Source organism: Lygodium microphyllum, chromosome 16 (assembly GCF_053477565.2).
Source record: "Lygodium microphyllum isolate KBCC chromosome 16, Lygodium_microphyllum_v1.1.10, whole genome shotgun sequence".
Lineage (NCBI taxonomy): Eukaryota > Viridiplantae > Streptophyta > Polypodiopsida > Schizaeales > Lygodiaceae > Lygodium > Lygodium microphyllum.
In genome coordinates this window covers 129,886,006-129,907,282 of record NC_141150.1, presented here as the reverse complement: position 1 = coordinate 129,907,282, position 21,277 = coordinate 129,886,006, and the positions used below count along the sequence as shown (strand labels likewise).

Sequence of the window (21,277 nt, the reverse complement as noted above, 5' to 3'; positions counted from 1 at the left end):
GCAGAAGCCTCGCAAACCACATTTAGATGCAGTCAAGAGGATCATGAGATATGTAAAGGGTACTACAAATTATGGGCTCTTTTATGCATATGGAAAGTCCCTTGACTTAACAAGGTTTACTGATGCTGATTGGGCTGGTTGTGCCTATGGCAAGAGGTCAACCAGTGGTTATGCATTTGGATTGGGCAGCAGTATGATCAGTTGGCAAAGTAAGAAACGGCCTACTATTACATTGTCTATTACAGAAGTTTGGTTGATGAAACTGTTGAAAGACTTGGGAATACAGCTAGAAAGCAAAGTGAGATTGCATTGTGATAACCTCAATAGTGTTATGTTGGCTAGCAATCATGTCTACCATGCTAGGTCCAAACATATTGAGGCTCACTACCATTTCATTAGAGAAATGGTTCTTACAGGGCAGATTTACTTGATTCGTGTGAAGACTGAAGACAAGGTAGCAGACATATTTACCAAGTCTCTTGGTAAAGAAAAGTTCATATACTTTAGACGGCTACTTGGAGTTTATCAGGTGGTTTGAGCTTGAGGGGGAGTATTAGAATATCAAGCTCCCGTTACTCTTCAGTCAGTCTATCTTTATGTGTGTGACTAACATTAGCTGGATACAGCTATACATGTGTGTGACATTCAATAAGTCGATGTAGTCAGTGACTTAACCACAGTTAGTCTTGGTTAGTCATACCTATGTGTGTAAGTCTCTTTCAGTTAGTATGATGGAAGAATAATGGAAGAAGAACAACAGTGAGCTGAGACTCATCTTCTGCTCCACTCTATCTCTCTCCCTCTCTTCCAACACTTTTCATTACCTTCTTGACTGATTCTTGTTCCATATGCCATGGGTGGAATTAAGTGTGTGCTTGTTTGGCTCTACATAACCACATGGTGATTGTTGTCGAAATGTCATCACATTGCATAAAGTCACATGACTACGAACATGCATTATGGAGTATATGAAACTATTTAGCATGGGCTAGTGGGTTTTACACAATGCTTCCTCTAGATCACCTTTTGCAAGAGTGTGGCTTCGTATATTGGGTAGTGTGTATGTGCATTGAGCCACACTAAACTTGGATTTTGTGCTACATACTACTGTAAACCACAAGATTGGCTGGGGTCTATGGATGCACATCAAATGATAGAGTTGATTTACAATGTTTGAACCAATATTGGTAGTGTGGTTGAGCCACACCTCCTCTGTCACGTTAACCTCCACAGATTAGGAACTACCAATTGAATGTTGGTCTCACTTGCCATGAAAATAGCTTTGACAAAACCCAAATATTACTTGCATTATCTACTTGGCACCCCTTTCAGTGCATCAAAAAAGTGAAGAAAAACTTTTGAGGTGTGTGGGGGAAAATTAAAAATCGTTTATCTCGATCTAAGCAATATTTTAAAATATTTTATAGTTTGTGTTGTTTTTGTATGCATTCTCTTGTACCTCTCATTGTTTTGGCACCTTTGCTCCTTCAAACTCCTTTTTTCATCACCTCTACTCTATTTCAATCTAATTTCTCGTCGATACTCCATACTTCATCCATGGCTTCTTCTAGGTGACCATCTAACTCTACATGTGCATGTACATGCTACAATACAAGATAAGAAAATATGTGGTATCCAACAACCTACAAGCTTCATGATTTTATAACAATGCTTCCCTCTTGTAAAGTTCCTCGCAAGATCAACGAACAAAAATGTGAAAATGTGAGTTTTCACTCGAAATGATGAATTCTAGGATTTAGTTCACATAATAAAAAATGGTATGCAAAATCTAACTTACGTATTATAGAAAGGATCTTCACTCGGTGCTTCTATGTAACAACACTTCTCATCTCACTGTAAGACAAGAAAATTTACCTTTCAATGAATTTTAATGTTAAATATATATGTTTATTTTATTTTTTATTATTCCACTAAGCTTGTAGACTTAAATTTGGGAACTTTGTGTGTATGTGTTCCCATCAACAAGTGTGGAATGGCAACCATTGGAGTCACTCACAAGTACATTCAATGCCATGCATGTTGAATTCGGCAACTTTATTTACCATGAGCATCCTTCATCCTTCTTCATTGAAAAGAATTTATATTTTTACTTTGCAACTTACAGTGTTCTAGAAAATACACAAGTATTTGGAAGCTTGGAAGAGCTTCCTTCACCTAATCTCAATTCACTAACAAAGTGGATACTCTTGATGAGAAACCATCTAGGGCTTCAAGTTGCAAGTCATCAAATATATTCTAAGTTCTATGATGATTGGAAGAATTTCAAGGAGAGTTTGTTTATCTTTGTTTATCCCAATTCATGTTTTTTAAATCCATCTTTCAAGGAATAGGTTTGCAAAGAACAAAAAAGTAGTTGAATAGAAAATAATCATTCATCACATTAGTTAAAATCTTCAAGCTAGACAAGATACTCAATGGAGAAAGAGCATAAGGGTAATTTTTTCCTTTGCAAACATTCCGAGAATCTCATTATATTATCATCCAAGACAAACATTTCGTCTAGCTTTCCAATATAGAAGATCAAAGAGCATAAGGGTGATTTTTTCGTTTGCAAACATTCTGAGGATCTCATTATATTGTCATGCAACATTCCAAGACAAACATTATGTCTAGCTTTCCAATATAGAAGATGAAAGAATACTGAGGATACATGGACACCTTTAGACTATGAGGAAATCAATGATTAGTTTACTATGACTATCAATTTGGATATGATGAGAATCCAAAGTATTTATCAATACTAAAGAAATGGATATTGGCAAATGTAAGAGATACCCCTCAAATTCTATCTATAACCATGGCTATGAGATCTCAATTTAGAATTAATTGTGAATTTATTAGAAGAAGGATAAGGAAAAACTTATAAACGCAATGAGCTACCCCAACAAGGTATTTTAAGACTTTCAAAGCAATAAAACTACCAATGTTATCAATTTTCATATGCCTTTTTAGTGCTTCAATTGACTTAAGATTTGGATCCTTGAAATGAGACACTTCAAGTTTTATATACCCATCAAAACCTTTGACAGTATCACAACTATATATATGTCTATAAACAAAGGTATAAGATGCTCATAACTCAAACTTCATAAGGAACTTTGAGAGAACAAATGAAAAAAATATTCAAAATCATTAAGATTGTATTGATTTTTGTTTTGTATAAGTGGTCATGTACATATAAGGACATAATTATTCCTCAAACATCTTAATCCTTTTGGGTATCCTTCAAGGATATATCCCAAACTTTGCCTCCATAATTGGTATCCCCGTAGGAGTCATTCTAGGAAATGTCTCAAATTTTGCTCCTTTTGAGGAGTCTTATTTGGGATCTTTCTTGGGCTTTTGTTTTTGGAGTATTTTGGCCCCCTTCTTTCCTATACTGACCTTGTCTTAGCTTATGGATGAGTTTGGGAGCATTAAAGTTATTTTCTCTATTGACCCTAGATCCTTACCTTCTAGAGAATTCACATCTATCGATAGGAGTACTTACATGTCAGCAAGAACATTAATTCTCTCTTTTCTAACAAGCCAAATATACTTATCATTGTAGAAATCTTCTATGAACCACAAAAATGAGAGTATGGATGTTAAAAACAAAGAAATATATTTTCCTATCTAAAAGTAAAAAGGTGGATCATTTACATTCACCTTCTTGTTTTCAATCATGTATTTTGCATCTAGAAACCTCCAAAAATTTGAAGTGACTCTCTAACAATAGGATATGTCTAGCTAGTGATGAACTTGAAGACTATAAAGAAATATCTATTCATCCCTTGTGTGATTTGCATGAGAGAATAAATCATAAAAGGTAAAGAAAAAACTCCAAATCATTTTTCAATTATCAACCCTTGGCATGAAACAATTGAAGTTAACTTACTCCTCATTATAAAGAATGACAATGCAATGGACTTCGCTAGTTCTAAAAGAAGAAGGCCATTACATTTGCTTTGGGTATTGCAAAGATGAGTGGATCCACTACAAACACTTTTGCCTACTTATCAACTAGGAAGTGTAATTCACTCACTCTCTCTCTCTCTCTCTCTCTCTCTCTCTCTCTCTCTCTCTCTCTCTCTCTCAACTAGAAGTGTAATTCACTCACTCACTCACTCTCTCTCTCTCTCTCTCTCTCTCTCTCTCTCTCTCTCTCTCTCTCTCTCTCTCTCTCTCTCTCTCTCTCTAGCTTTTCTTCCTCACAACAAGACAATTATATGTGCGTTGCATGCTTTATGCATAGGGTTTTTTGAGTCACCATCTCACTCAGATTTTTGCCATGGCAAAGCTCGATTCATGTGAGGGTGATGCTCCTCCAACTTCTAGCAACACTAGTAGCATCAACTGTGTCGGCGGTGATCCCTTGCTACCCCACCCACCTATCTCCAGACTCAACGCCTATGCTCGAGTCCCTTGTTCACCTTCAACCCTTCCACCCCCCCTTCACTCCCTCTTTTGCTCCCTGCCATTTCACTTGCTACTCCTATCAACATGGACTATCAATCTCATCACATGCTCCCGCTAACACTTCCAGTTTTCGACTCCGTCTTCCATAGTGGCTATTGATGATGTGTTAAGTCCCAGAAGCTAATGAGCTTCACACTAAGGATAACACAAGTGAAACAAAAAGTAGTCCTCAAAGGAATCAAGAAGCAAGTTTGTCAAATATACTTTGCAATGTCTCATTTCTATGCAAGCCTAATTTACAATAGAATGACACCTATAAATGCATTGCTCAAGCTTTTATGAAAATAAAGATACAAAAAAATTAATGTACATTGTACATATATATTATTTGACCTTTAAAAAACCTACACTCAATACCTAAAAAGATTATTTTGGTTCAAAGAGCACATCCTTTGATAGTATAGAATAGCTGGCCCAGCCAACACCATTGCTAACTTCACTTCGCATGATAGGTATTGAATAATTTCAAGGCACAGGCATAACTAGCTTTTGCAATTTTGATTTTTCATACAAACATGGTCACGAATGATGCGAATCATAATCAAATTATTACATGTAACATGTGATATTTGCAGTGGACAAAGCACGCTTTTTTAGTGCATGAAGCAATAGTTCGGCTTCCCTTGTTCACAAAAATGGGGAGCGAGTGAGGTGTAACCCCGAGGGCTTCGCAATGACGCCAACTTCACACAATAAGCGGGCCAACTAGTACAACTTATAACACCAGAGATACATTACTTTACCTCAGACCTACAACACCGCGATGGCTTCACCGTTGCTGAGATTAGTAACCACAGAGTTAGGAGTAGATATAACAGTTCTAGATATAGATAAGAAAATATTCAAGTTGACCTCCAACATAGCAGGCTAATAATCCCACTTTACATTGTATTTCAGCAGACAAGTCATTGCTCACACTGACAACTTAATCACCTTGGAATGTCCATAATAAAAGCCTGCACACCTCAAATTATGTCTAAAGATCTTCAAAAGCCAAAAACGTTCATAGTATATCAAAAGCAGACCAAAACGTGCACCTTCAGGGAGAAAGAAACTGTGGGTCATGCATTTTTTTGTGCAAAGTCTTTACTATCACTATAAAAACCAACTGGTTTTCATACATTAAAAACCACTGCTTACACAGAGACAAAAGCAATTCAAAAAGCATTGAACCGCAACTAGGAGGTTGCATCATTGACAGTAAAGCACATTTGTTACAAGGTGATTGAATAATTCTTAATTACAAGCACGTTTGTTACAAGGTATATATGATTGTTCTTAAAAGACAAACCCAAGCAATCATTCCCTGAATGTAAATGATCTCCATAAAAGCACGAGCTCGGAAAGACTTCAGAAGTCTCCCCACATCAAAGCACATATCTAAGTAAATACCCCATAACCCAAAGGGATAGCATCAATGTTTTTCCCAAAACCCAAATAAAAAGTCGCGAATTTTCCATCCACAAAAACTACAAACTTCACCTCACCCAACCTCTAAAATGTGTGCAATGAACCTGCTCTACATATACACACTACATTGAGCTACTTGAAAGTTGACATAAGAGACGCCTGTGCCTCATCTTATGTCAACACATCAGCATATTATACTAAGCACACCCATGTCACATCTCACATAAATAATAAGCCCATCTGCAGTTTCCTGAAGCGAAACTTGGAGCCCAGCTGATTTAAATGCTGTCAAGATAACATTTTTGAGAGAGATTTAAGATATTATCAATTTATATATTGAAGTGCCCAATAACAAATCCCAGACAAAAACCTCTTCCCAGCTTTACTGGGAAGGAATAGAATGCATGACAAAGTGTTAAATTATAAAAACTTAAGAGACCTTTGTATATGCCACGTAAACACATCACTGACATGGTATACAGCAACATTAATCATGCACTTAGTCTGAAGTGAGAGGGCTTGTTAAACAACCGCATCCTCGAAACCTTGCAGTCCCCACACTTCTCATAATCGCCAGCTGTGCTTCTTCCAGTAGCCCCACAACCTCTGAAAAAGATGGCCTCACCTCAGGATTTTCATCCCAACAGCGTGTCATAATCTCTTGAAGATTTGCAGGACAATCTGGTGGAATTGTAGGTCTAACTCCCCTATTCACAACTGCAAATGCCGCTTGGACTGCAGTCATATTCTGGAAAGGTAGATTCCCAGTTATTAGCTCCCAAAGAACAATACCAAAGCTGTAGACATCCACTTTGTGATTATATGATCGATGTTGTATCATTTCCCTGTAAAACAGACCAAGTCCTATATAAAACAACCTTAACATTAACCAATAACAACTCAGTTCAGTCATCAAGAGCAGTCAGTCACGAATAGGTTGTTTAGAAAGTCTGATTCTATGGGTAAGTTACTACATCGTCCTTTATGGGTAAGCTACTACATCGTCCTTTAGGTAGGAGGTACAAGATACAAACCATAAACAAGCAGCCAGTATAAAGTGAGATCATATTAAATATGTCTCATAATCCCATCACTGTCACTCTTGGATACCATGATATCAAAGATCCTGCTAAAAGTGGCACAGATTCATTGGGTCAAATAAAACCTGATAATTTTACTTCTTTGCATTTACATTTAAAAATCTTGTCTGAGTACAAATGAGCCTGATCACGACCTAAAATTTGTGGTCGTGCAGTACAGGTTACACAATCTCTAATACTGAGGAACACCAGATCCACTCGTTTTAATCACTGCAAAGGCCCCACAATAATGCACATAACACCACCAGTATTAGTTGATGTCCATGAGCTTAATTCATGCATTCTTGAGCTTTTCTGTCTACCATTGCTGATAAATTTGACAATTCAGTGCACTTCAACTGCCATTTAACCAGAGGAGTTCACGGAGGTAAGGGGTCAATGGGGCATCATCTAGTTGTTCCCCGTTGTACTTTTATTTTTCCAAGTTGCACAAATTTTCAGACTGCTCTGTGTGTGTGTGTGTGTGTGTGTGTGTGTGTGTGTGTGTTCCAACAAAGTAAATGCAATAAAAAGATTGCTGACAAAAAGCAATATATTAAAAACTCTTTGAGATTACAACAGAGCCCAGGCACAGTTCTACTACATTTCTGATAAGCCACATTGGCACCAAGATCGAGCTTGGAATCATACAATAGCCTGAACAAAACACGAAAAACAAACTCAAGAGGGAAGGACACCACCTATTGCTCTGTTAATACTGTTAGTTCTTTTTTGGGTGGGTGCGTGGCTGTCTCTCCATGACTCAATAAATACTAATGTGTGACAAATGTGAGTGCATGCACAAGGGGAGGAGTTTTTTTCTTTTCTCTTTTAATCAAACTTCCATGTAGAGTTTGTGTGCATGGCTACGTCTGAAAGGAGCAATATCAATACATTGAAATTGCCCCAAAAAAAAAACCCTTTTTGGGCAGTTTACGAGGGAAAATAAATGGTCCCTGTCCATTTAAAACAACAGGACACAATAGGGGAAAGGTAAACAGGGGAACACTAGGATAGGATAAGTTTTGGAACATGTCCCCTCCCCTGCATCTTTCATTACAAGAACAGGCCTTTATGTGTCCCAAGGTCCCACCCGACCCATTATTGAGACCATGTACAGTGGACCCATCTGAACCAAAACATGACCCAAAAAAAGACTTATGGCCATAACTCGAAAATAGTAAGGCCATGCTTGCAGGGAGAACTGAAGGCAGCCTAAAAAGTCTAAACCAAAATAATAGAGTTGGCTACTGAAGTCATACTTAACTCAAGTTGTGGGCTAAAATACAGCCTGAAGAAGCACCTAATACCATAACTCTTTAGTATGGCCATGCTGATTGTAGAACTCACAAAATATATGATTTCCCATCACAGCACAGCAAAACAGTCCTTACATCTAGTAGGCACACAATTGCTTGACCACTCTTTGGAGATCATGTCTAGCCTTAATGACCACTCACAATTGCTTGACCACTCTTTGTTGATCATGTCTAGCCTTAATGAGGGGGACAGCCAAGCAATGGGTTGCATCTATCAACAAGACCAAAAGTATGCCTATGAATTGAGAATCAAATTTCATAACCTAATATGTAAAAGAACAATAACAAAGGTCACCATAAACCTTTCATAGCTGAATGTTACACTTATCATGTTCCTTCTGTGTTCTACTGCGAACACTCCCTTATCTCACAAGCACTTTTTACCTTCTAGTTGGAGAAGAGTTTTCCCCCGTGTGAACACCCATCAGTGGGTGTGGTACTTAGTACCTTAGGGAATGTACTTCCATACATTCTCACAAAGTGGATGTGACCTTCCAGCACTCTCTTCTCTCTTGCTGTTCACTTGTTCATTGCGAGTGTGTGTGTGTGCGCGCATCCTGCTAAACCCTAACCTAACAGTGGTATCACAGCATACCTTTCAGCAGCCGCCATCACCACTTGAGCTGCCATTGAGCCCCGCGCTTGCCTGCTCTTCTCCTCACCAACTGTCTCGTCCTGCATGTAGGCAGCCTGCATAAGTTGCACCAGCCTGCTCGTCATCATCGCCATTGGCCTAGCTGATCATTGTCGACGTCTGCCTTGCTTGTCATCATCAGTGGTGTGCTTGCTGTGTTCTTTGACTTGCGCCATCTGTCTCAATGTCTAACCTGCTGGCCCCACCACTAGTTTGTGCTCTCGCCTGGCCTATCACAGTCACCTCTGCCCCCGCCAACATCAGCCAACAGCCTCACCTCATCACTAGTCATCTCACCTGCTACATCGCGCTACCCGTCAGCCATTTTAGATCACCACATCATGCCTACAGTCACCAATCTGTTCACGCCCAACAGCCGATCCACCTTTAATGCGCCAACAGCTGTACCTCGTCATCATCACTTGACCGCCTGCATGGATCAGACGTCTGACATCCCCAACCGTCAAATATTTAATTATTATTGTTCCCCAAGCCTTAAACAACATTAAACCACTTAGAATTGCTCACATTCATGCGCAATGCCCCTGAGAAGCACAAAATTTAGGGATTTTGCAGCAAATCCCAAATTCCCCCAAAATTTTGGGGCTTTTGCCTAAAAACCCTGAATCTTCCAAACATTTTGGGGATTCTGCAGTCGATGCTCAAAAATTACTTGGTCTTGCACAGAAATTTGGGGCTTTTCATGTTCGATGTCCAATTTCACCAAATTACACAGATTAACTTTGCAGCTTTTACAAAATTTTCCCAAATTCATCAAAAATGAGACCAATTACACCTACACCGACATTTGCGCACATTGGAACCCTTTCAGCTGCAATTTCTTCGTCAACACCATCAATTTTTTGAGAAATTGTGAGTTTTTGGTATTTTCTTTTTGATTTGCACCTACATTTGTACTGTGGAAAGCAACTGGTTACCAAAAAACCAAAAATTTCAACAAGCAATGGCCGGGTAAAATGATTTGCTCAACATGTTTGGGGACTCGAACAAATTAGATGGCACTATTTATCCCATGTGGGCATACATAATGAAACATGTACTTGTTACCAAACTTTGGGGTTATATATGTGGTTCAGAAGTTAGGCCTGCAAGCCTTGCTACATAGAATGTCATAGTTTCTTTTGGCTCATCCACAATCACCAATGGATCTTTAGCTCGAGCTCCTTCTGCAACTCTCATAGCAAATCAATAGAGATGGGACGAGGGTGATACCCAAGCTCATTCTTTGGTTGCACTTTTGTGCAAGAGACAGGTTATCCCGCATATTGAGTCATGCACAATGACCATGGATGCTTAGGATAAGCTTACCTCACTGTATCAAGTGTGCAATGAGGCTCATGTAGCCTAGATACGTAAGCAACTCGAGATGTGGAGCACATGACAGAGGGTGATTCTGTGGATGCCTACATTACACATGTCAAAGACACTACAAAGCAGCTTGCTAACATTGATGAAATCATTCTCAATGCATCTCTTGTATCTACGGTCTTGGCTGATCTACTTCACATTTATCCGATGCATTACATGTTGATGCCACCATTGTGGAAAACACTGAGTCATGGTATGCTCAGTTTGATCATCTTAATTATGGCAATTTGCTATATCAAAGAAGCAAAAATATGGTACTCAATCTCCCTTTGTTGAAAGCACCTACTCACAATGCATGTAAAAGTTGTATACTTGGTAAAATGCATCGTGCTTCATTTCCCAAGGGTGGTACTATGCGTGCTAATCAAATATTACAACCTGTGCAAAGTGATGTTTGTGGACCCATGCATGTTAAATCCATCAAAGGATACTTTTACTTCGTTACTTTCATTGATAACATGACTCATCATTTGTTGGGCATATACTGTGAAGCATAAATCCGAAGTGTTTGCATACTTTTAAAACATTATTGGCCTTGGCTCAAAAAAGCAATGGATGTAAGTTGATTACACTCTAGACCGATCGAGAGGGGAAATATACATCACGAGAGTTCAACTCCTCCTTGGCTGAAAGAGGCATCATCCATCAATATACTACGCCTTAAAAACCTCAACAAAATAGTGTGGCTAAAAGAAAAAATCGCACTTTGATGGGAATGGCATGTTACATGCTGTCACACAATAAGTTGGCTGCTGCCCTCAACGTTTTGGCTTGACACTATTATGTATGCAGTGTATATGCTGAATCACAGCCCAACTAAAGCATTGACTGATTGTACGCCTTATGAGGCTTGGAATGGCCGGAAACCAATGGTGTCACATATCCCTGTCTTTGGTTGTTTGATATATGCTTTAGTACCACAACCATGAAGACATAAATTGGAAGACAAGGCTGTCAATTGCATCTTTATAGGTTATAGTGCAAAAAGTAAAGGGTACTGCTTGTACTGACCCTTCACCAACAAAATTTTTGTTTAGTAGATATGTGGCATTCGTTGAACATGCCGGTCAACCGTTCATGGACTACAAAAACCAACCCAATGTGGGGGCTATGGACAAGGCTGTCAAATGCATCTTTGTAGGTTATAGTGCAGAAAGTAAAGGGTACTGCTTGTACTCACCCTTCACCAACAAGATTTTTGTTTAGTAGATATGTGGCATTCGCTGAACATGCTGGTCAACCGTTCAAGGACTACAAAAACCAACCCAATGTGGGGGCTATGGACATGTTTGACAGTTTGTTGCCTTTATTTCAACAAGGTAGACCTGATTTTGGTCAATTTCAGCAATCTATAAAGGGGTTACAGCAGTAAACACATGCTGAACAACAACCTGATTTTCAGCCTATTGATCAAGGCATTGCAGATTATGAAGTGGCCAATGAGAGGGCTGCTATTCAGAAAGCTAAAACAATTCTACATGGCTATTAGATACATTACCGGACAGCAAACAACCCATTTCTCTTTCCGATAGAACTAGAGCAACCACTCACTGTGCACAGGGTAACTTGGTTGCACAAGCACTTGTAGCTACTGCATGCAATGAAGAACCTATTTATTTACATGATACTTTAGAAGATGAATATTAGATGGCAATTATGCAATCAGAGTTAAACTCTAGTATGCCCAACAATCTAAGGGCGCCACAAGCATCACGGGCAACCAATGTGGATGTCGAAGTAGAAGCTCATCGCTACCGATACGAGGGCGAATAACAACACGAGCACACTATGCACGAGTTCGAGAGACCCGCCAATCTATCTCCTCGAGCTCCAAGTAAAGCTCCCTAAAGATTTGCTCCTCCTCAAGTCTCTCTTGCGAGTCATACTATTAAGTGTACTAGCAGAAAGCTCGAGTGAATCCCCATTTATCTATACATTTAAAGAATGAAAAACTTAGATTAAGCAAATCAAACTTCTTCAAATATATTTTATAATCTATGAATAAAGTTATGAACTAAAAAGTATAAAAATTGGATATACGATACATGTCTTGCCATAGACATTTCATGCATATTGCATAGCATGCGTAAATTGGAGCAACAATAAATTAGTCGCTTCAATTGTCATGTGCTAAGCTTATTACAAATTTTGGTGTGTATGAGGGAATAGAGGAACCAATTCCTCTCACATGCACCTGACGAACAATCCTAAACCATGTGAAAAAAAAAAGTTTAAACTTTAAACTTGCAAGTTGTAAGTTGTAACTAAAATTAAATGAAAAAATAAAAGAGATTTTCACATCTGTGCAAGAATGTGTAAAGCCACTCTTTGGAGGTGAGACAATTGGTAGCCAAATGACTCCCACCAAATGAGGGGTTTCACTAACAATTCCCACTTCCAACAAATGGTAGATACGAAAGCGGTGCCCCTTTGATCACTATAATTAATGAGCTCCTGGAGAAAGGCACCATGGTGCTCTTCTGCCAAAGCCTTTGGAAGAAAGGTATCACGATCAGCAATAACATTGGCATCCATGAAGAGAGAGGGTTTTTCTAAGGCGGGATTCAAGAGTGCCGCAAACCCATGTATGGGTCACTTCATCCACTCCCATCTTTTCTTTGTCAAAAAGAGAACATCATCTCTTTTAGGGGTGGTATCCAAGATATCACTATAATAGGTGTAAGATGATAGAGATTTAGAGGTAAAATTTAGAAACAAAATAGTGTAAAATAATATGAATTATATATTCTAAAACAAAAGTATGAATCAGTTTTTTTTAAATAAAAACAATAACATGAAGAAAAGACCTCCCCATCCGAGATGGTCAATGATTGTATCTCCTCCATCGCATCCGCCATAAGATGATAGAGGAGGCCAATAGTAACCCCCTCCATATCCGTCATGCAAAGCATCTTGTACATGAAAGTGATGGCAATGGTAATGCCTCTCACATCCATCCAAAATTTCTCCTTTAAGCAAAGCCTTTGAACGGCCTTTGCTTCTACTTAGCTTAATGTGGACTCCTCTTCAAGCCATTCCTTAAACTCATCTAACATGATCGTTTTTTGTAGCTTATTGCGAACATCATAGAGACGCTCGAGGAGAAGCCACATGACCACAAACCGAGTCTTGGAGGGCTTCTTCAACTCCAAGTTTGGGTATGAGCGATAAATCACAAGAACTCGAGCCTTGGAGTTGACAAAGCCAACAATTGTGCAAGCACTGTTGACAATTCTCGCCACCTACTCTAACTTACATATATATTCCATAAGAAGATCTAGACAATGTGTAGTGCATGGTATCCATACTATGAACAAAATCTCAACCTCAAGTTTCCGCCCCATAGATGCACAATTCAAGACGTTGTCTGTGACAACTTGCACCACATTTTGCGGCCCAACCTAGAAGATTATACACGATGTAATTAGAATAAATTTGGAAGGTTAAAAGAAAAGAGATATTACAAAATAATGGATTTAGAAGTATTATCTCAATGATGGCTTGCCGTATGTGCCGATGCATGAACGAGCACGTGATTGTTCTTCCCCTTATGCCCGCATCCACCGCTCATAGAAAGTATGTGCCAAGTGGATAAGAAACGAGGGTGTTGATGATCCTTTTTTTTTTGCGGTCAGTCCATCCATCGGATAGGATAGAGCATCCATACTTTATCCAACCGGCACGCACGGGCTCAAGGGACTTATCAATGCTTCTTGCTAGGGGTTGCCATGTATTTGCTAACCACTCCCACTGCAAAGGCAATATCAGGACATGTAGCAACCATAGCATACATCAAACTACCAACAGCTAAAGCATATAGTATCTTGGCCATTTCAACCTTCTCATCATCAGATGTAGAACTATCATCTACACTAAGTTTCACATATGGAGGCAATGGAACCCCAATTGTTTTCCCCCCCTTCATATTGAAAGGCTACAAAACTTTCGAGATATACTCCTACTGAGATAGATAGAGTAAGCCTTTCGATCTATCTCTAAGTATTCGCATGCCAAGAATGTGATTTGCATCACCAAGATCCTTCATGTCAAAGCTGCCACGAAGACTTTGCTTCAATGAATCCAAGGCATAAGTATCCCTGCTAGCAATCAACATGTCATCAACATACAAAACCAAGATAATCAAGCTGTCATCTGCTACCTTCTTGGTGTACAAGTAGTGATCCACTTGACTTCTATAAAAGCCTTAGGATTGCATGAATGTATTAAACTTATGATATCATTCTCTTGGTGCTTGTTTCAGCCCATTCAAACTCTTCTTGAGTTTATATACCATTTTTTCTTTCCCTTGTTCAACAAACTCTTCAGGCTACTGCATATATATATCTTCATGCAAGTCACCATGTAAAAAGGAAGTCTTTATATCCATCTGTATAAGCTCCATATCCTCAACTGCAACCAAGCCCAAAATGGTTCTCAATGTAGTCATCTTAACTACAAGAGAGAAAATCTCATCAAAGTCAATTCCATGCTCTTGCTTATACCCTTTTGCAACCAATCTTGCTTTGTACTTTGGTGAGGAACCAAAAGTGACCTTCATCTTGTAAATCTATTTGCATGGAAGGATTTTCTACCCTTCAGGGAACTGCACCAAGTCCCAAGTGCCATTTTTTTTCAAAAGATTCCATCTCTGACAACATGGCTTTATACCATTTCTTGATGTCCTATCTGTCCATTGCTTCCTTGAAGCAAGACAGTTTACCACAGTCTGTCAACATGACATAATCAGCCACATTAATTGCACCAAGAACAAATCTATTAGGTAGTCTAGTAGCCCTAGACGATCTCCTAACCCAATGGTCATTGTTTGCTGGTTGTTCCTGCACATTTCCATTTTCAGCATGCTATCTTGGCATTTCAACTTGCAAATCAACATTAACAGCTTGCTGTCCTGGCTGTTCTTGCACATGTAATGGCATGAGCAATAGCTGGCCGATCATTTCCAGCATCATTTCCTACATTTACAAGTTTATTTACAGCAAGTATTTGCTGCTGTACAACGGGCACATTTTGCTGTCCAAAAGGTATTTCTTCCCTGAATACAACCCTACGGACCTCCTCAGCCTTTTCAGGCTATTTGCGCATGCGATCTTCCTGGAAGATAACGTCATTGCTGCATACTACTTTCCTTTTCTCGGGATCCCATAATCTATATCCCATTTCACTCTCGTCACCATATCCTAGGAAAATGCATTTACAGGACTCTGGCTCAAGTTTGCTGTGTTTTTCTTTACGAATATGCACAAAAGCCTCGTAGTAGCCAAATACTTTCACATGAGTATATGAAGGTGGCTTGCCCGACCACGCTTCTTGGGAAACTCTCCCTCCCAAAGACCTATTTGATGACCGATTAATTAAGTAAACGGCTGTCATAACAGCCTCTACCCAAAAACCATGGGGTAATGCAGCATGAGACAGCATCGTACGGACCTTATCTTGTATGGTCCGATTCATACACTCTGCAAACTCCATTTTGGGACGGATTATGAGGGGCAATGAGCTCCCTCTTTATCCCTTTGCTGTCACAAAATGCCTGAAAGGACATATTCCCCACCATTGTCAGAGCGAAGACACTTAAGTGTCTTATCTGTCTAATTTTCAATCAATGCCAAGAATTTTTTAAACTTGTCAAGCATTTTATCCTTGCTACGAATAGGGTAAACCCATACCTTCCGTGTAGCATCATCAACAAAGGTGACAAAATATTTCTTTTTCCCTAAAGATAATCCTGGCATTTGACATACATCCGAATGTACTAACTCCAGAGGAGAAGACTTCAAAGAAAGAGACTTTTTGTGAAACATTTGTGCATGTTTGCCATAAATACAATGATCACAATGCTCAAAATCAACATAACGAAGACAAGGCAAGTAATCCAAACAAGAAAGCACTTTCATTCATATTTGACTCATGTGTCCCAACCGGCCATGCCACAAAGAAAAGCTTGGCTACTCGGTCACAGCAACGACATGGTCACGCACACTAGATACATGAAGTGGATACAAAGTATCACTCTTGCAACCTCTGGCAATAACCCTAGATCCCTTACAGATCATCCATTTTTCATCACCAAAGGTGGTATGAAAACCATCATAATCTAGCTGCCCTATGCTAATCAAGCTCTTCTTGAGCTGAGGTATATGCCGTACATGCTGAAGTGTAAAGACAAAGCCATGCTAAAACTGTAACTGCACACTGCCAATACCTGCAATCTCACATGCATACTTGTTCCCAAGATGGACAACACCATGTCGACCCCCTGTATAGACGAAGAACCACTCACGATGAGGGGTGACATGAAAAGAAACACCTGAATCAAGAATCCAGGTATGCATGTCATCATCTGTATCTGCAAGTAAAGCATGTACACCAAAGTGTGAAGAGAGAAAGTACATCGATCCCATTGTCACTGTCATGAGTGACTACATTCATCTCTTCAATTTTTACACTGCTCTTCTTAGGCTGACTGTCCTTCTTCTCTTCCTTGCTATATCATCTGTCTTCTTGCCTTTTTCTTTCTCTTTCTTTCATTTGTAGCAATTGCGTTTAAAGTGACCCTTCTAGCTACAACGATGACATTCAACATCTTTGCCACGTGATTTACTGCGTCCCTTGCTATCATATTTCCCCTTTTGTTGTGATTTGCTCCTAGTATGCAAAGCACTGAAAGACTTACTGGATGCATTGTTCTGCCGATTCATCTCTTCCATAAATAGAGCACTCTCTACATCAGCATACAAGAGGATTACATTAGAATTGCTCATAGCAGTCCTGATTCTATCCTAACTCTCTGGTAAAGTGCAAAGCAAAAAAGTAGCCATAAATTCCTCATCAATCATGAACTTCAAGGAAACCAGTTGGCTTAAAATGGAGTTAAACTCACTCAAGTGAGTAGACGTTGCTGTACCCTCTTTCATACGCAAATCCATAAGCTTTTTCAGGCAATACACTTTGCTTGCAGCACTCTTACGCATACAGTTCTTCCAGTCTAGTCCATATAGCATATATAGAATCCAAACCTTCAATGTTAAACAGCAAGGCATCAGAAATCAATAGCTCTATGTTTAAGTGTGCAAGCTCATTTAACTCATCCCAATCGTCCTGTTCCATGCCCGCGACTTTGCCCCTTTGGTTTTGATCGGCTTTGCTTGCTTCTTTTGCAACAGGATATTGTAGCACTGCTTTTGCGAAACTGCAATGTTATGTGCGCCTTTAAGCTTCTTTATGTGCATCAGATTACTACTGTTGTTGCTGCCAGCCATGATTTTCAGCCCAAATGTGACCAAAAAACAGCAAATGCAGGCCCAAAACTGTCACCCAAGAGAACAAGGTACAAACAAGAGCCAATCGGCAATAAATGACCACGCAGAAGCACGGATTTCAGATCTGTAATTAAATTTTCAAAAGCACCAAACCATGTGCTACAACATTCCACAACTGATTACAGCTGTTCCAAGGGCATATGCATCACATTACATGAGAAATCCCAAAATTTCAGCTGCGATTTCTGTTGTACATGTACCCACGGGCATAAAATTTGACACAAACGGTCAAAAGCCCCAAATTTTGTGTTCAAAACATCAAGCACACATCTGCATTTTCTCTATCATGCATAGAATAGGCCAATTTTGCCAAAATAGAGAAATTTCAGCAAAACCCCCAAATTTTACCAAGTGTTGATGTCCAAATTGTGTGGAATTCAACCTGCATGTACATAAACTGACCAAAGCTGCATAAATTTTACCCAAATTGCAAAAGCCCCGAATTGCACGGGGTCCAATGTGCATCAATGTTGAGAAATTGGGTAAATTTCACCCCAATTTGCGCATGTACATGAAAAGCCCCAAATGTCGAGGACAAAATGTCACAAATTCCTGCAATTTCTAAGACAAATTTGCTTGTCCTGCATCACAATCCCTAAATCTCGAAAAAGCCCCAAATTTTCAGGCCAAGATTGCACAAATTTTAGTGAAATTGACTCATCCAAGAAAAAATGTCACTTGCATTTGAGAATCCCCCAAAAAAAAATTCTGAGGCCTACGCATTCAATGTGCAATTTTTGGTTCAGAGAACACTGCAGTGTGTGTCAGGCACAAATTTGGGAAAACCCCAAATTTTAAGAGAAAAATTTGCACAAATTCGGGCTCTATGCTTGCTCACGTGAGCACCTGGAAGAAGGAAAGTAGATCTTACTGAAATTTTCTGATTTCAATTTAAAGAAAAAACGGGCGTTGACTGCCCCTGGTCTGTGCAGCTGCGTGCCGTCCGTCACTCATGCAGTCCCCCCTGTTGCCCGTTACGCACAAGTCAATCGTGGAGCCCCCCCCTCGTGCAGCCCCCCCGTCGTCTATCTACACGTCGACAGCCGCGTGGTCACCTATCTACAAAGCTCGCTGGCGTCATGGTCCACGCAAGACCCCCGGCCAGTCGCCTAGCCTGTTACGCCTACACCCGACTGTCCCGTCAATCCCCGCTGGTCATCGCCACGCTCGTCAGCTCGTTTCATTAGCTGCCGTCGCCTACTCTGTCCGACTAGCAACTGTCGCCTATTCACGACTTGTCGCACCCTATCCAACAGTCAGTTGACTTGGACTTCGTCAGTCCTATCGCCCACGATGCCTGCAGCTCAACCTGCAACTCCGACTCTGCCGTTGACTCTTGCAAGACTGATGGAGTGTTGAGCACCTGGGCTCTGATACCAGTTTGTAGTGTCGCGTTGGGCACGGAGATGGGGACAAACAGTCGTTATCTGCAATGAGAGACAGAGAGAGAGTGAGATAGAGCAGAGTCGAGAGTGAGCCCCTTTGTAGGTACAATGACAATAGTGTACCTTTAGGTTTTTAGATAGATATATATGTGTAAGTACAAGTGCTAAGGGTGTGTTCACAGCCAAGCACATTTAAAAGGCACGAGGCCTTTATTCCTAATAGCTTCCATCGATCCACTTTGAGAATATGGAAAGAGAGATTGCACTCGATTATGGTGTATGCAATCTCTATTTCCACTTGCCTTTGCCTCTCCTTAAGAAAGGAGAGAGGACCGAAAACTTGCCCCGTTGCTTGGGCAAGAGTAGCTTGTCTCTTCAACATAAGTGCACCACTGGAATGACTTTTTCTAGATGAAATAGAAAAGCCCCCTCCAACGGAGAAAACCGAGACAGTTGGAGAGGGATCGTCTTCCGCAACCGAGACCTCATGATCAAGAGAGATCGCCTCCTCACTTGCCCTTGAAAGGCCTTCGCATTGCTTCACTAGCAAATATTTCCAACCACAATCTTCATAGACATCGTCAAGAATAAAAGGGGCATTGTGTGGCCTCCCACCTAATTTGCATAGATAGATGAGAAAGCGAGTGACGGATGAGATTTAGAGCTTTAGGCAATATTTGCATTGCCACTTGCAAGTGTTGGATTTCTCCTTTACTCATTCGAAGTAGGCACAATGCAAACGAAAGGCCTCATGGAGAGAGGTGGCCATTGATCATGTATAGAGAGAGCTTAGAGGGTCACGGGTGCAGGGTGAGATGATTGAAGAAAGGAGTGGAAAGAGTAGAGAGCTTGAAGGAGTAAAGGGCTTGAGGGAGTAGAGAGAGGCCAGGGCTTAATCAAGGAGGAGGTTGGAAGGGTTGAGAGGTTAAGGGAGGACTCGAGGAGAGAGTAGGAAGGATGGAGAGCTTGAAAGGAGTAGAAGGGATGGAGAACTTAAAAGGATGAATGAGATGGTGGGGAAGGGGAGATTTTTATAGAAAGGGAGAGTGCTTTGGGGTTTAGGGTTGGCCCTTGAAGGGGGGGGGGGGGGGGAAGAGAGAGAGAGATTTCAAATTCTAAAATTTGAATGGTGGCCCATCATCCATAGGAGAGGATGGTTACATTGTGCCATAATCCATTGTGTATATGAGAGAGAGAGAAAGAGATGGATGAAATTTGAATCATGAGAGAGGGAGAAAAAAGGGGAGAGAATTTTTAAACTTGTTAGTTTAAAACCTTAATCTTTAATCTTTTCTCTTGAGTCTTTGTGTGAAAGAAGAATAGAGAGAAAGAAAAGAATAAGAAAGAAAAGAAAGAAAAGAAGAAAAGAAAGGTAAGAAAGAAAAGAAAGATGGGCCTGAAAACGATCAAAAAAGTGACAGTTTATTGGCCGCATGGCCCAAGCATACGGGACCCGTGTAACGGTCAACTGTCGGGACTCAAGAGTCGGACAGGGCGCAGTCAAGCGACTTGGTGGGGAATGGATTGGACAGGACAAGACGAGTTGGACGAGTTGACCCGTCTGTCGAACCTGGACAACCTTGAGCTGAATACAAGGTAGCATTTACAGCTACATTGGAATGTCTATGACTCAGACACCTTCTCGTCGATCTTAGTGTAGGATAGCAGTTACCCACTCCTATCTACACTACCAGTCAAAGTACCATGGCAGTTGCAAGGAATCCTGTTTTTCATGCTCCTACTAAACACATTGAGATCCATTATCATTATGCCAAAGAGAGGCTCCATGCAGGGGAGATTGTGACTTGCTACACAAGACAACATGGCAAACCTGTTTACAAAAGCTCTCTCCAAAGAGAAGTAAGCCTTTTGCATGTCTCTCAGCTTGATACTGTTTGGAGATTGATCTGTCTATTCCTTGTGTATGTTCACATCACTCACTCGAGGGGGGTTTATTACACTTATCGTGTTTCTCATATGTTCTGGGGTGAAGACTCCCTTATCTTACAAGCACTCATTTAGCCTTCTAACTAGAGAGGTTTTTTCCCCGCATGAACACCTGTCGGTGGGTGTGGTACTTAGTACCTTAGGGATTGTACTTTCATACATTCTCACATAGCGGATGTGACCTTCCAACACTCTCCTCTCTTGTTCTGCACTTATTCATTGTGTGTGTGTGTGTGTGTATGTGTGTGTGTGCGCACATGATGCCAAACCCTAACCTCGTATTGAAATGGTTAAG

General features: G+C 40.3%; 1 protein-coding gene and 1 pseudogene across 1 annotated transcript in view; both read right to left on the bottom strand.

The window, feature by feature from the left end:
- Positions 1 to 6,201: 6,201 nt before the first annotated feature.
- The window catches only part of LOC148023422 (serine/threonine-protein kinase STY13-like), a 33,394-nt gene continuing 18,318 nt past the window's right edge, over positions 6,202 to 21,277 (bottom strand). The window contains exon 2 of the mRNA XM_087696378.1: positions 6,202 to 6,734. Within this exon, the coding sequence (XP_087552504.1) occupies positions 6,389 to 6,734 (346 nt within the window). The 3' untranslated portion in view covers positions 6,202 to 6,388. The remainder of the gene's footprint in view (positions 6,735 to 21,277) is intronic.
- On the bottom strand, positions 6,742 to 18,590 carry LOC148023423 (uncharacterized; annotated as a pseudogene).